Here is a 16,145-nt window from a genome sequence, read left to right as displayed (position 1 = left end):
GATCTAACCGAATTAATAATGCCCAAATTAATAATCCTACGATCAAGAACAAAATTTAGATTAAATTATAAGAATCTGCACTCTCATTATCATGATCTCCATCGCGGTGGTAAGTCTCAAAATTAATCAAGGATCTTATTAAATTAATCAAGTAATTAATAATAATTATTATAAAAGAATATCAAATGCCATATATTTTTATATTAAATAACGTTCACAAAAATATGTTCAAATCATCAAATATGATATTGGATCTGGGGCATATGTACTATATCCCTAACAATCTCCCACTTGCACTAGAGTTAATAGCTCTTGTATCATTCCCAATTTCCACTTGTTCTTGCCAAACTCATTTGCGCAAATAGCTTTAGTGAATGGGTTTGCAATATTTTCCTTTCCATCAACCTTTTGAATCTCAATGTCTCCACGTTTTAATGATTTCTCTTATCAAGTGATACCTTCGCAGAACGTGTTTGGATTTTTGGTGTGATTTTGGTTCTTTTGCTTGAGCAATGTCTCCAGTGTTATCACACAACAATTGAATTGCACCTTCTATTGAAGGAACCACACCAAGTTCAGTTAAGAACTTTTTTATATATACAGCTTCCTTAGCATATTCACTAGCTGTTATAAATTCTGCTTCAGTCACTGAATCAGCTACTGTAGCTTGTTTGGAACTTTTCCAACTCACTGCACCACAATTTAAGGTGAATACATAACCAGAAATAGAGTTGTTATCATCTCTATCTGAAGAGAAACTTGCATCAGTATAACCTTCAAGTTTCAACTCATAATCTCCATAAATGAGGAATTGGTCTTTAGTCCTTCTTAAGTACTTAAGAATGGTCTTCACCGCCTTCCAATGTTCCTCACCAGGATTTGTCTGATATCGGCTAGTCACTATAAGTGCATAAGCCACATCAGGACGTGCACATGTCATAGTATACATGAGAGCTCTCACTGCACTAGCATATGGGATCCTACTCATGTGTTCTCTCTCTTCAAGTGTTTTAGGAGAATCCTCCCTACTGAGAGTAATTCCAGTGCTTATCAGTAAAGAGCATATTTTGGAATTATCCATATTATACCTTTTCAGAATGGTATCAATGTACAAAAACTGGGAAAGTCCAAGCAGCTTCCTCTATCTATCTCTATAGATCTTTATTCCTAATATATAAGCTATTTCTCCCAAGTCTTTCATGGAGAACTGTTCAGATAGCCAAATTTTGGTACTTTGTAATGCCGGTATGTCATTCCCTATGAGCAATATATCATCAATATATAATACTAAGAATATAATTGTGCTACCACTAACCTTTTTGTACACACAAGGTTCTTCTTCGCATCTAACAAAATTGAACTTTTCAATTATCTTGCTAAAGCGAATATTCCAATTTCGAGAAGCTTGCTTTAGTCTATAAATGGCGCAAAGCCGAGCGCCCAATTCTGTGTAGTGCTGTCTATTGCATTTTGAACTGTGCCTGGCTCAAACCTGGATGCTGAAAATCATACTTCTCTAAATTTTTCCGTTTTAGCTTCAATTTATGCACAATCCTTCCATATCACCTCAGATTGAGCTATACACATCAGAATATCATTATTAAGCTCGAATCACAAATATAATTTGACAAAGTCGAGGCATAGTGCAAGGCAATTTACCTGATATGGCAATAGAAAAGCAATAGAAAAGGTGGTTAGAAGGAACTGATATGGCATGAAATGCGATTTTTAGACCTATGATTGAGGTTGTAGAGTAAATTGAACTATTGTAAGAAATTTATGGCTAAACTGTTGGCTTCCAAAGTTGGTCGAAAGGTTTAACACAAGCTCTTGAAAATTTCAAACTAATTTTTTGAAGTTAAAGAAGAAAATGAACAACCTATAGAAATACCTATATCCAAATTTTAGATCACTTTGGAATCAATAGCGTAGTTTTTTCATTCTTTCAACTGTGAAGTATATGAATTATGTTCTTAAAACTTCTTAAGTAGGAACCAAATATAAACCATGGCCTCAAAAAAAGCTATTTGAGAAAATTAGCCCTTCTATAGTCATGTATTTTTTTTTTTTTTTTTTGTATTTGTTTCCTGGACCTTACTATACAACGGTCCGTGTCGACCGGTTCAGTTAGTCTTCACGACACGTAGAGAACAAAATGCTCTTCCAACCAAAACCGGCCAAGTCATCAAAATTCCACGTGGAGAAAATCGATTTGCTCAGGCTGCTCCTCCAACGTGGCATCCCAACACTAAAAAAAGACTCCTTCATCGACCCAAGCGCACAAGGATCAGCAACATCGCCTGAGATTTGGAGGAAAATACAAATCCGTTTGAAATTTCATCTCAACTCATAATCGGAACGTCGTCGGAGCTCCACCGGGCATCCGCAAAAGAGCTTCATCGTGGCTCCCTCAGGCCAACAACAACAACACCAGCATCAAACTCTTACTCGAAGGAAATCAGCACCGCCGTCGACTTTGAGTCAAGCTGTAGCATCTGGCCCGAAACGAATAGTGCTCAAAGAATCCTTAGGTCAAACATCCGAATCGGATCTCGATCTTCCTTTTTGGCAAAGAACTTGGTTCATAGTGCTGCTACTTCTCATGGCAATTTCCTTCTTTGCCCTCGCCATCTTCCTTTTTCTCACCCTCGACTCGGATTACGCAGCCTCGCCTGTTTCCGCTGCCTCCGAAGGCGTCCAGGTAATCAAATATTCCTCATTATGCTATTGCCCTTCATATGAAGCGCAATATGTATTTAAATTTGTTCTGACTGATATAATTTGAGTTAGATCATCAAAAGACACTGCTCTAATATAGGTTTTAATTTTATAGCTTGTTGTATGCCGGTTTCGTCATTTGTCTTAGCTGTTAGAATATTAGGCGTCCCTGGATCTAAGTTGGAGATTACCTAATGATAATATGCAGTATTCATGTTTTGATTCTACAAACGATGTTGATTATGTTTTCATAGATTACATATGGATCCACGATTAAATTGATGCACGAGAAGACAAAATTTCGGTTGCATTCACATGATGTGCCATATGGTTCGGGCAGTGGGCAGCAGTCGGTCACTGGATTTCCTGGCGTAGAAGATGCTAACAGCTACTGGGTATGTTAGATGATTGTCTTGACTCTGGAAGTGTTATCTTCTTGCATTTTATTTCAATATGTGTTAACTTCATTATATTTGGTTGTTCTAATTGATGTGTGACCTCTCACCAGATTGTTAGGAGTACAGACTCATCCAAGCAAGGTGATCCTATTAAGAGTGGAAGCATCATCAGGCTGCAACATATGAAGACCAGGAGATGGTTGCACAGCCATTTGCATGCATCTCCCATTTCAGGGAATATGGAGGTTGGTAGACTGGTTTATTTCTCTCCATTAGTTACATGATACTTCGTCCATCTGGTATGTAGATAGCATGTTTTTAAAATCTTAGTTAACCCATGAACCTTCTTAAATTTTGGAGTTAATATTTTGGGGTATAAGAAGCAACCATGGACGATATTAGCTATGGTTTTCATATTCATCTAGCACTTGGTGCTCAAATTATTTACATTGAAGAGGAATACCAGAAAGTTGTTATTCTTTTATATATGAGCATAACATATGTGAGGTTTGATCCATGCTTAGAAATTTCTACCTGCATTTGTCCTTAGTTTTAGCATTGTAGATTCATCAACAGATAGAATTGGCACCATTATGGGAAAAACAAAACTAAGATATAGAGTGCTTAGATAACCAAAATGGAGAATGCCCTGGACTATTGGATTGCATGTTGCTATTTATCAGAAACTCCCATCACGAATTGAAAGTCAAGCCTTTTCTTTGGTTTACGTTGAGATAATGCTCACATATTGTTTTATGCAAATAGTTGTGTGGGTTCTGTGTTGTGACTTGTGAGTTAAGACACTAGGTACATCATATTCTATTGAACAATTAAAGGTGACAATTATATCCCCTATGTTGGTCCCTAACAAATATTGTAAAATATGCATTTTTTTTTCCTTTCATAGTAACATCACCAAATCAGTGTATTACATTTTCTGTTTGGTGAATGACCATGTCAATAGATTACATTGAGATGTTAACACTGAATGTTAGGTTTTCCATTATACAAATTTGTTCATAAATCTGGACTGTTTTTATATCGTTATAACTCATAACTTACAAAAACTACATATGAATTTTGGAAATAAATAGTTGTAGTTGATTATCCTTGGAAAGTAAATTGGAAGCTTAGTTGCTTATCGGAAAAAAACTTGTCATCTCAGTTCACGGTGAAACAAAATTTGCTCACAGTTGAGTTCAGTAAATATTAAAATGTCATTATGAAGGACACTAGCAATTCTAGATTCACCTGATCAATATCATTGAAGGCCACAACAATAGAATAAACCATGTTACAATTTTCCATTCAAAATGAGGAATTTTAGTTCACACAAGGGGCTGATGATAGCTGCAAGCAAAAGGTGGTATGCTTATGTCTCTTCCTTTTTTTTGTGTGTGTGTGGGGGGGGGGGGGGCACTGCTACTATAATTTAATGCCCCTTCTATGCTCCCAATTTTGTCACATTAGCTGTATTTTTCTGATGTCTCAGCTACATCCTCTTTGTTGTATGTTTTGATATCAATAACTGCAATTGAATTTTAGTTTCTCTGGTGTTTTCCAGCTGAAATTAATTGGTGGAATTTTGCAGGTGAGCTGTTTTGGTGATGACAATGAATCTGATACTGGGGACTATTGGAAGTAAGGCTGGTTCAGTCTTTTGGATACAGTTTGACATTTGCTGCCTCCTTTGATCTTTTGGTGACAACCACCTTTTTGTTTGATCTGTTTCTTCTTTCTCCCCTTGCTAGACTTGAAATTGAGGGCAGTGGTAAAACTTGGAGGCAAGACCAAAGAATCAGGCTTCAACATGTGGACACTGCAGGTTATCTTCACAGTCATGACAAGAAATACACGCGAATTGCTGGGGGTCAGCAAGAGGTGAGCTCAACATTGTACTAGCACCATGAGAGTTCTGTATTTTATAGTAAGTATTTTTCTTCTGCTGCATTGATAGCCTTAACACCTCCATATATGCAGGTTTGCGGTATGAGGGAAAAACGTCCAGATAATGTTTGGTTGGCAGCAGAGGGTGTGTACTTCCCCGTTAATGAAAGCAAGTAAAGATTGTTGATGGCGTGAGTCCTCTGGATTGCATACAATTTTCTTCTGCTTTTCATCTCATATGGGAGATGGCTCTGATTAACGCATCCTTGTTCATTGCCGTCATCAATTAATAGAAGCATTTTCTAACAGCATGTTAGCTGAATTTTATCAGTAGAGGTAGGCTAATTACAAGTGTACTAAATCTTTACTATAGTACTTTGTGCTGTTCTTGTTAGCAAATTTGCTATTGCAAATGGTAACAATTGAGTGATAATTCCTCCCTTCTCGATTTCCTCTACTATGTCCTATTAGTTGAGAGTGAATTTGGATCAATAATAAGAAAGAGTTAGGCGTAAAACCTCTAAAACCTCTATATCCTTTTACCTTGGGCGCTTCGGAAGGTATGAAGGTTGTGGATTAGGATAGTAGAGTAGGTAATCTAGAGTGTTCATAACAGTAGTATTGGCATGTAGTCTCGCTTTCTATTGGTAGTAGGTTTTTATGACTAATTGTTGTTTTCTTTCATTGTTAATCACCTTACTATCTTGTTTTTATTCTGTTTTTATGGCTTTGTGGTATTGTCCGTTGTCTATATTTTCATTAATGTGATGCTTATACTTTCCTGAGCCGATGGTCTATTGGAAACATTCTCCTTATCCTCACAAAACCCCACGGTGTGGGATAATACTGGGTATGTTGTTGTTGTTGGTTAGTCTCCCTATCCTCACAAAATCCTACGGTGTGAGATAATACTGGGTATGTTGTTGTTGGTTGTGATTCTAGCTTTTCAAGTAGTTAGGAAGGCTAGTTATATAGTTTTTCAAACTAAGAATAAAGACACCTATATTTACCTAAAAATAAGAAGCAAGCACGTCAAAGAGGATAAAGATGATTACTCGGATGTTCAAAGGGGCAGGCTCCTTTAGATAGTAGATATTAGTAATACTTTTTAAGAAGATTGAGTTATTATGATGATAAAAAAAAATTGTCTTTTTTTTTTTTTGGCTAAAGAAATTTTGTTGTTTGAGGAAGCAAATAAAAAGGTAACTGCTGGAATCTGTATGTATGATCCGGAGATGAAATGAGTCAATTATAACTGTTTAAAGGAACCAGGAAAAAGGCACCTTTGAACAATCTAAGGACCAAATATAGGCACTTGGCTGTATCTTTTTCAGTGTAATAATTCACCCCATCTGGAAAAATAACATGTAACTCCTGCTACAAACAAAGCATCTCAGATGGAGAGAATACATGATGGCTGAACTCCAGCTAATCTTGGAAAAAAGCATATTTGATGACTTTAGCTCTCACTCAGGATAGTGCAAAAACTACTGTTAAAAATTGGTGTCTGATTCAAGAACATCTCTTAGCAGAAAGTTTCTGTCAAATTCTAATTTGAAGAAACCATACAGGCTAAGCTTTAGAGAAGCAAGGTTTTTGGAATCATAAAATCTATCAGTATTAGAGCACAACTTTGAGTTCATTCCTGTAGCTGCAAACAACATAAGCATATCAAATTTTACATAACTAATAACCGCGAGACAATTATTTTTTCCATAAAAAACTACACTGATTCACTGGTGGGGAAAAGTGAAGAAATGCAAATTAAGTAAACTGTTGCAGAAGAGATGAATATAGGGAGGAGCACCTGATGAAGAGGTTCTTGGAGTACTCCTAAATTATTATCTTTCTTACTCCTAGCTTAATTATTTTTATTTATAATGTTAGACACCTCATGTGCCAGTCTATAATGTTGTCTGCTAGGAGTGCGTTACATGTTGTCAATGACCAAAGTGGTCGGGCTAACTTGTGCGCAACTCGACTAATTTCATAGGATATATTTATTGTCCCACCAGCAACATGTATCATGTAACTCCAATAGCGTACGCGTTATTTTTCATAAGCAGTGTCATGATTTTAACAAGTAAACAAAAAATAATTCACTATAATATCATATTAAAAAAAATTATACTCCTATTATTTTATAAAACACAACTCAAGTATCTTACTAAATATGAATTTTTATTTTTTAAAATATACTCCATATAACCTCATTAGAAGTTATACTAAATACCTTTTTTATATATAGAACACAGTAATCACACAAAAACTCACCATTCATTCGGTTATGCAAATTGTTGTTAATCAATTTCAATGCTAATAAAGAAGATGAATGAAGAAAAAAAATAGCCAAACAACTTATAATACAAGTCAAATAATTTATTGTTGCATAAAATACGTAATTGTGACTCTTGATTTATTGGTTTAGCTATATATGTTAATGTTTAAGAGCTAAGATGTCAATGGATCAAACGTCCACATTTATTTTAATTTCTAGATGAAGCACAAAGAATTTAAAACAAAAATGAAGAATTTAGAGCAAACATGAAACTACGGAGACTCGAACTACTGACATATTTAATTTAAGAAAATTGAAGCTCCTGACCACCTATGCTACGCATTTGTTGATTTTTATTACTCTTTCTCTCTCTATATATATATTACTCTCTCTATATATGTCACACCTCCTTTTTGCGCGCTCGCCCCGAAGGGTAAAAATACGCGAGGGTTTTTTTCCAATTTAAGTGACAATATTCGAAATGAGATTATTTATTTAATTCAGAGTCGCCACTTGGGAAAGGTTTGGCTTTTGGTGTCCCAAGTCACCGGTTTATCTTGAATCCCAAATCGAGGAAATTTTCGACTTTTCCAAATGAAGTCTGCGAACCAGAAATTCTAAGTAAGGAATTCTGTTGACCCGAGGGAAGGTGTTAGGCACCCTCGAATCCCGTGGTTCTAGCATGGTCGCTTAAATTGTTATAATGGCTAAATATCTGATTTAAATACATGTTGTGACTTATGTGCTTTATTAAGTTTAAACCGCTTTTATTATTATCATTTATTTTTATAGAATTGCAACGTCGTGAAAATGCATCTCGAACCACGTCACAATCAATGCACCCGTGGTCGTCGACATATTTTGACTCCGTTGAGATTTGGATTTGGGTCACATCAATGTGCACCCGTGTTTAAGAAGGTTAAATTATTAAAGGTACACCTAAAGCAACTAACGTATTGTTATTTTGGGAAGGCCGTAAAATTCGTTAAACGACCTGTCCCGAATTCTAAGTATTTTAATATATACATTTAGAGGGCCCCGCAGCTTGTGCATTTTCGTTTGTCGAGGCTCGTCTCAATTTTATTTAACCCCTAAACTGATGGAAGTTCTGCCTTTTATAAACCTAAAATCAGCCCTTTAACAGCCTGTTAGACAATCAGAACACCCCTCTCATGTGCTATTTTCTTTTCAGTTCCACTTATTATTTAAATAAAAACACACCCCCATGATATTCCCTGGCAGACTTACTTTTGAGTAAGGTTTATTATTTCTGAAACTAAAGCAGAGTATGGGCAGCAGAATGTAGTTTGACAGCATATGCTGTCAAACTATTTTAATTCAAAAAGGGCCTTTGTGCACATGTTGTGCACATGACATCAACTCAGATTGCAATTACAGACCAATCCTTAGATTTCTGAAATCAAATTAACAACTATAAGTAACTAAACTCAGTTCCTAATTGATTCAGGCAATGCTTAACAGAAGCAGGTCAATTGGTTATTGTTCGGACAACTGAAACTAATTGACGACATATGTCGACTCGACTATACTAATCATAACATGTATCATCGACACCATGATCAGACATTTAATAGTATTGAACACATGATTCGAATTGTACTGACTAAGCAAAATTGTACTCGAGGAATCAGTTAATCAGTCAAATTTGAAGTTCAACTAATTGCACAGCACATACATACATATTATCAGTGAATAGAAGAAGGACTTAATCAAACATATAGGTTCAGGGAAGGTGGACAGGACACAGTTGGTAAAATTCAAAACACGAATTAAACAAGACATTTGGCCAACGAACAGACCTTTAATCAGCTCATGGATTAAAATAAAGAAAAAGGAAAACAAAAACTCACCTTAAATCCCGAAAAATCAAAAGTCTTAGCTTGGATTCGAACAAACCCTTCTTGGGGTTGAAAGGACTTTAATCGAAGTGTTTCTCAAATGAGAAACACTTCGATTAAGGTCCATTAGACCCTAATCACTCGGCTCAAACGGACACGGACCAGGCTTGGGGTTTCTAGGGTTCGTGGATGGTAGATTTGGGACTTGGGATTCCATGGTTAGATTCGGACCAAACCAAGCATGGTTTGGTCACGAGGAGGTCCGGGGACTATCTGGTATGAAACTGGAGTGCATCGGTGTGGATCGAGTTTTGCTCGAATCTTCAAATGAAGATTCGAGAACCTAAGGGATGATTCGAACTAAACGGTCAATAGATCCATGTTCAGGGGGGTGAGGTGGTCCTATGGTGTTAAGGTGAAGGCCACCAGCGTTCATGCCGCCGGGATTAATGGTGAGGAATAAGGGGGCGGCTAGGGTTCCGGGGTTCTGTGAAGAGGACGACCTAAGGCAGGGGGGGTTGGTTTAGGCGCGGGGTTTAGGCGCGGGGTGAAGGGGGAAGGGTTTATATATGGGGTAGATAGTTGGGTCTGGGCTGTTAGATCACTCGAGATCAACGGCCTAGATCTAAAGATTAATCCAAACGGTGTCGTTTGGTTTAGTACCGTGGTCGGGTTAGTCCGGGTGTAATGGGTCGGGTTTATGGGCGTGTCCTGAGGCCGTAGAATGAGGAATGGATTAACGGCTGGGATTAGAAGGCCTCACACGGCGTCGTTTAAGTAAAGGATTGGCCAGATCTGGGCCGTTCCTTTGAATCTATCAACGGCTCACAGAGATGGTGCCTGTACGGCATCGTTTGAGCGTCTTGCAGAGGGCCTGGTTGGACTGGGTCGTTTGTATTGGTTTTGGGCCTGATTTCATTTGAAATTATGACCCAAATCCAATGTTTCCCTTCTTACAACTTAAAAAATAAAATTCCTAAAAATAAAATAAAATCATAACAATATTAATTAATATTCAAAATAACAATTATCACTTGCATCGACATTTAATTATACTAAACACTTAATGACAAAATACAATGAAGGATGCACACATTTTATTATTTTTTTCTTTTAATAAACGGATTACGGTTCACACGACATATAGACATATATTTTTTTTATTTTTGTTTGAATAAAACAATCATGGGAAAATCACAAATAACTAGCAAAAAATGCCACGTAAAAATCCAACAAATGTACAACAAGACCAATTGCTATTATTTTGTTTCTTTTGGAGCGATTGTTGCGTAAAACAAAAATCACGTGCTCACAATATATATATATATATATATATATATATATATATATATATATATATATATATATATATTTTAGTACTAAAATTTTCCGCCCAAGCGGTGTCACACGTCCGTCCTCGAGTAACTCTATTAATCAAATTTTTGACAAATTGGGAAGAAAATCACTATTTTAACATGAGACCTACTAGGCCACACCCTTAATTGCAACCTTTCTTTTACTACTTTTTAATCTTTCTCTTTAATGACTTTTGGATTATAAAGTTTTGTTCGTCATTATGACGTATAAAGAGGAAGAGCAAGCGCACACTACTTTATTGGAAGAAAGACGTTTTCACGAAAATCCCCTTCTATAATTAGCTTTACAAATTGACTAGTCTTCCTAAGTATTCTAAAACTTTTATAGCCAAAAAATTGTGGGTGCTTTAAGTGTATAATAAATAAAATTGTATACACAACGTTTAAGACATGTAATAATATTTCCAATTATTTTTTAGGTAAAATTAAAAGAGTTTATTTTCTCTTTCTACTACAGCGTTTAAGACGTGTGGTTATTATTAGTATGTGTGTTTATTTTTAGTAAATGCCCACATTTCACTCTTTTCTCTTCCTTCTACATAATATCATATTTCATACTCTTCATCCCTCAAAAACCCCAAAAGAATCAAAAGCCCAAAAAATAAAAGAAAAAAAGAAAAACCAAAAACCCTTAAAAATATATATGTACGAGGAAAAAAAAAAAAAACCATAAATGCAGCCAACCAATAAGTTGTCCCCCTGTTATTACCGTAACAAACAAAGTTCCTCCAATATTTTATTCCCACAGAATATTCCAATATAGAAAAATCCAAAATATTTAGTTCTTGAAAACATTTATATACTATTTGTTTGTTTTTGGAGTAGTGAGGAGGTGGACAAGAAGGGAGGGCCCCACTCTCGTTCGCCCCAAAGGCTCATCTCTTTTTCTCCCTCTAGACTCTAGAATAAGAAAAATCCAAAAAAAATAAAAAAAGAAAAACTCCAAAAAAATAAAAAAACACTTCGATTTTGCCCTAAAATTTCAAATTCTTATTTCTCTTCGCCGCCTCATATTGTTCCTGTTCAAACCCTAATCTTACAAATCGCTCTCTCTCCACACACATAATTTATTTGTATATATTTCGGTGTTGTTGTCTCATTTTCTATCATCGATTCATGGTTGAAAGTTTGAATCTTTATTTATTGAAAGGTAATTATTATTTTATTAAAATCGTTTTTTTATGTGAAAATTTATTTTCGCGGTGGGCTAATTTAGTTAATTTTCACTTTGTTTCTTGCAGATCTGATTTTGGTTTGAGAGTTTCAAAGGAATCCGTTTTTATTCCGGCGATTGTATGGTCGGAAGTGGTGAGGGTTAATTTATCATTTGACTGAAAGTAAAATCTTCGGCGAAAATGTCGATTTTGCCAAAAACCGAGTCGATTCTCATCCGAGAGGTTTGGATTGACAATCTGGAGGAAGAATTCGCGTTAATCCGCGAAGTTGTCGATGAATTTCCGTACATTGCAATGGATACGGAGTTTCCCGGTGTCGTAATCCGGCCGGTCGGGAATTTTAAGAATAGTTACGATTATCATTACCAAACCCTAAAGGATAACGTGGATATGTTGAAATTGATTCAGTTAGGGCTGACATTTTCGGATGAAAAGGGCAACTTGCCCAAGTGTGGGACAGACAAGTACTGCATTTGGCAATTCAATTTCCGCGAATTCAACCCTAACGAGGATGTTTTCGCCAATGATTCGATTGAGTTGTTGCGCCAGAGTGGCATTGATTTTACCAAGAACATTGAGAAGGGTATTGATGCCAAGCGCTTTGGGGAGCTCTTGATGTCGTCAGGGATTGTGCTGAATGATAATGTGTATTGGGTTACTTTTCATAGTGGCTATGATTTCGGGTACCTGTTGAATCTGTTGACTTGCCAGGATTTGCCTGATACACAGGCGGATTTCTTTACCTTGATGAATGTGTACTTTCCTGTCATTTTCGACATCAAGCACTTGATGAAGTTCTGTAATAGCCTTCATGGTGGATTGAACAAACTCGCGGAGCTCTTGGAGGTTGAGAGGGTTGGTGTTTGTCATCAAGCGGGTTCAGATAGCTTGCTCACAGCTTGTACCTTTAGGAAGTTGAAAGAAAACTTCTTCAGTTGTTCACTGGAGAAGTATGCAGGTGTCTTGTATGGTCTAGGTGTTGAGAATGGGCAGAACAATACCCATTGAAGAAAAAAAATTAAAAATTAAAATATGAAAAAAGATAGATATGTATTACTTGTGTGTGCTGTATGATGCCACACTTCCAATGTATACTTTTGGTAAAAAGGTTTGTGGTTATTTATGATATCCACCTTATTTTGGCTTAATACTTCTTTTTTCTTCCATCCTTTTTGCTGCTATTAGTGTCAATGTGGACATGTTTAGATTTGTCAATGGTGTCATTTCTGTGCGAATGCTCATTGTTTTGCTCCAGGTATAAGAAAGATATAATTTTGAAGCTTGCATATGTGGGCATTAGCTAGTAGTTTCCAGGTTAGTTCTGATTTTCCCCCTCTGCTTTTTGTTGAGCTATGGGAAAGCGAGCATATGCAAGGAGATAATGTTGTACATTGAGAACTTTTGTGCTGTTGTGACATATTGGTTGGAGTTGAAAACAAATGGTGCTAATGGTGCTGGGTGAGTGCATGGGCACAATAGAGGGTTTGCACAACCTGTAATTATGCCTGATGCAATGGCTTAGTGCATAAATTTATAAAATCTTTAATTACTTATTAAAAAAAAGTTCTGGGTAAGGTGGTAGTGATTAAGTTTGTCAATGACTGTCAAGCGATTATCCTTAATCAAGGTCTTCCTCGAACTGAATATAAATTATCACATGATTTACAACCAATAAGAGGCTTCTGTTCAGTTACTATGTTTGGGAATTATTTATAGCCATGTAGACTCCAAAAGATTTTTCCCAATTTTAACTAAGAGAGAAACGAGAAATCAGGAGAGAGTCTGTGGACAACCCCTTCCCTTTTCTCAAGTGGAGTCAGTTGCAGTTTAGAACTATTCCTCTTGTTCTTGTGCAATCTTATTACCCCATTTTTCAGCACCTTCTACCTGTCAATACTGCAATTTACTTGTCCCATATATGTCCTATGGAGGATAGCTTGGTTAGCATGTTGCATCAGCATCAGGATTTCTGTTTTCAGATTTACTGCCATGCATGGATAGTTGGTTTCCTTTTTTCTTGTAGTGCTTGTGGAGTGATTTTCTGTTGGGAGGAGGGACCTTGTCTCTGAGCTATGGTAGTTTTGTTGTCCTTTAATTTCTTACATAATTATATTATGGGAAGACTCTCGGTTTAACATTTAATTGTCTACTGTGATTATTTAATAATGTTAATTCACAGTTACTTCAGATTGCGGAAGTTTTTAGAGCTGCTGATCTATGCTGTTGAATGACAAGGTGATTCTGATATTCTTGTACTCTGTGGGTTATAAAAGGCTGCAAGGGAATTTGGTTATTGGAGTCTTGAATTCGTACTTTGAGTTTGAGAAAAAATTAGAGTAAAGGTAAAAGAGGAGAGAGGAGGTGGAAGGAGATCCATTAACTTTGCTATCAACAAAAAAAGGATATCACCTAATTTATGTTGCTGCATTGTGTGGATATGAACCGGGCGTATGTATTGTATTAATAACAGGTTCAACTGAACCCATAAGTTTCGACGCGGAGTAAAAATTCATTAAAATTGCAGAAATAGTAAATATGAACCCATAACTTCAAAAAAATATAATGAGTTCAATGCTCAAAATCTTAAAAGATGAACGCATAGAGTTTAAATTTTGGACCCGTCTCTGGATATGAAGAAGCATAATGGTAGAAAATTGTTTTTACTATTTGCTAGAAATTCATGTCACTGACAGGTCTTAATCTTGTGAATCAAAAGAAGATGTGAGACACTTGCTGGCATATTGTTGATCTGCTTCTGCAAAAGCTTGTTATTCAAGTCTTTGTAAACTGGAAACCTCATGATTGAAAGTTACTTCGGTATGTTCTAACTTGGGTTGATTAACAAAAAGGCAACTGCTTATTAGTATACCTTTTATCATATAAAATGTCCTCCCCCCCCCAAAACCCAGAAACAAAGTGTACTGACTGATATAGTGTTAGGAGCTGATTCACTGTTAAAGAACTTATTGGGGTATAGTGGAAATAGATACAAGGGTTTGAGACAACACGAGCCAATATCTCAAATCTTTCCATGTAGATCTTATGCTTTGTTAAGATTGTTTTGAATATTTGACTTGGAAGATGCACTTGAAAAAAGAATTAGCTTGACTAGTTGAGCGAACAGGAGGCTAGAAAAACCAGTGGTGGCGGTAGACACCAATTGATGACCTCTATCCTATTTAGCTGACAAGTTTTGAACTCATGGTTCTGTTAAACAATTTATGAGAACCTTGTTATGGTTAATGTCTGTTGGGATTCTTACAAACATCGCGTTATCACGTTTACGGATTCCACTACCCTCCTAAGGTTGGTGGTGCTATTTTTGGTCTTGTAACTGTGAATAGTGATGATTTCTATCTAACGAGCATGTTCAATGCTGAACTTATCTCAGTTAACGCTTGTCCGGTTCTGTTGAAGAATTTCTGACAGGCTTTCGTAGAATGTATATGCTGTTTTCTTCACTGGATTCTATACCTTGGATGTAGTCTGGGTTAAAAGAAGCCTAATCACATGGACGGTTGCTGCTGGCTGCATACATCTTCTTGTGCTGTTCTTCTAGCCCCTAAGCCTTGGTGATATTTATTATTTATGCATAGACAGCAGGATCCTTGGATTAACATGCTAATGCTCTCATCACACATAACACGAGCCAAAGTGAAACATAGTTTAGTAGTATTCGGCAAAGAGTTGAAGATATTCATTGGTCTATAGGAAATACTTTCTCCCAAATTTTCTTTCTCCGTTGATGTTCATTGTTGCAAAATGTGATTGACATGGCCTATGAAAGGAGGCCATGTCCCATGGACAGCATTGCAAAATGATACAATTCATAGGTCATGTCCCATGGACAGTATTGCAAAATGATACAATTTTCTTCGTGGGTTTTGCACATTAATCCGTCCATAAACACTCCATACTGTAGGCCGCATGGAAAGCCGTTATATCTCTATATGTAATGCTTGGTATCGCATACTTCAACGTATTGTCTCAACGGAGAAAAGTCCAGGGGCAAAAAATCTGGTCGCAAACACAGTTTCAAATAAAAATTACTCCAAAAGAAAATTGAACTTTTAAAGTACCATTTCTTAGTGGCATATCAGAGTAAGATAAAAAGTTTTGCCAAACAGAGGACTCAATCATATGTAACCTAAAGAATTAATTTATAACAACACCGATGACCAAAAAACAAAATATATAACAACACCAGTCCAAAGCATTATATCAAAAAGTTTACTAGGTCATTGATATTAATTTCAGTAGCTGATTAATTAATTATTACATAAAGGCAATAACTTTTCGAGTAAAGGGAAGAGATCGTTATGAAAGGAAATGAAAAGAAACCAAAGGTCATTGTTATACTTTATGTTTTCATGTGGCAATTGGTCATATTATGTTTCACGTGGCAAATATATCTAGCTTAGATCTATCTTAAATTCTTAACACTTAATTGTATC

The 16,145-nt window shown here is 36.3% G+C and overlaps 3 protein-coding genes across 3 annotated transcripts; 2 read left to right on the top strand and 1 right to left on the bottom strand.

The window, feature by feature from the left end:
- Nucleotides 1–415: 415 nt before the first annotated feature.
- Nucleotides 416–1,081, bottom strand: LOC138888654 (secreted RxLR effector protein 161-like). The gene has a single exon (XM_070170556.1). The coding sequence runs from the start codon at nucleotides 1,079–1,081 to the stop codon at nucleotides 416–418; it is 666 nt and encodes a 221-aa protein (XP_070026657.1).
- A 1,197-nt stretch (nucleotides 1,082–2,278) lies between these two features.
- On the top strand, nucleotides 2,279–5,436 carry LOC104244478 (stromal cell-derived factor 2-like protein). The gene is made up of 6 exons (XM_009799910.2): nucleotides 2,279–2,701; nucleotides 2,973–3,113; nucleotides 3,227–3,361; nucleotides 4,708–4,757; nucleotides 4,868–4,997; nucleotides 5,097–5,436. Exons 1-6 carry the CDS (start codon nucleotides 2,603–2,605, stop codon nucleotides 5,178–5,180), a joined length of 639 nt encoding a protein of 212 aa, XP_009798212.1. The 5' UTR covers nucleotides 2,279–2,602; the 3' UTR covers nucleotides 5,181–5,436.
- A 5,884-nt stretch (nucleotides 5,437–11,320) lies between these two features.
- Nucleotides 11,321–12,839, top strand: LOC104240034 (probable CCR4-associated factor 1 homolog 6). Its single transcript, XM_009794819.2, has 2 exons — nucleotides 11,321–11,666; nucleotides 11,758–12,839. Exon 2 carries the CDS (start codon nucleotides 11,872–11,874, stop codon nucleotides 12,697–12,699), a length of 828 nt encoding a protein of 275 aa, XP_009793121.1. The 5' UTR covers nucleotides 11,321–11,666; nucleotides 11,758–11,871; the 3' UTR covers nucleotides 12,700–12,839.
- The last annotated feature ends 3,306 nt before the right edge of the window (nucleotides 12,840–16,145 follow it).

This window comes from Nicotiana sylvestris, chromosome 3 (genome assembly GCF_000393655.2).
Source record: "Nicotiana sylvestris chromosome 3, ASM39365v2, whole genome shotgun sequence".
Lineage (NCBI taxonomy): Eukaryota > Viridiplantae > Streptophyta > Magnoliopsida > Solanales > Solanaceae > Nicotiana > Nicotiana sylvestris.
The sequence above is the reverse complement of the archived record's forward strand: the minus strand, read 5'-3'. Positions and strand labels throughout refer to the sequence as shown.

Bases quoted from the DNA above. Each gene is read 5' to 3' on its own strand.
- LOC138888654 (XM_070170556.1), bottom strand. From the start codon at position 1,081: ATGGATAATTCCAAAATATGCTCTTTACTGATAAGCACTGGAATTACT.
- LOC104244478 (XM_009799910.2), top strand. From the start codon at position 2,603: ATGGCAATTTCCTTCTTTGCCCTCGCCATCTTCCTTTTTCTCACCCTC. The intron at 3,362-4,707 runs GTTGGTAGACTG...GGAATTTTGCAG, and splicing joins CCATTTCAGGGAATATGGAG to GTGAGCTGTTTTGGTGATGA. The intron at 4,998-5,096 runs GTGAGCTCAACA...CCATATATGCAG, and splicing joins TTGCTGGGGGTCAGCAAGAG to GTTTGCGGTATGAGGGAAAA.
- LOC104240034 (XM_009794819.2), top strand. From the start codon at position 11,872: ATGTCGATTTTGCCAAAAACCGAGTCGATTCTCATCCGAGAGGTTTGG.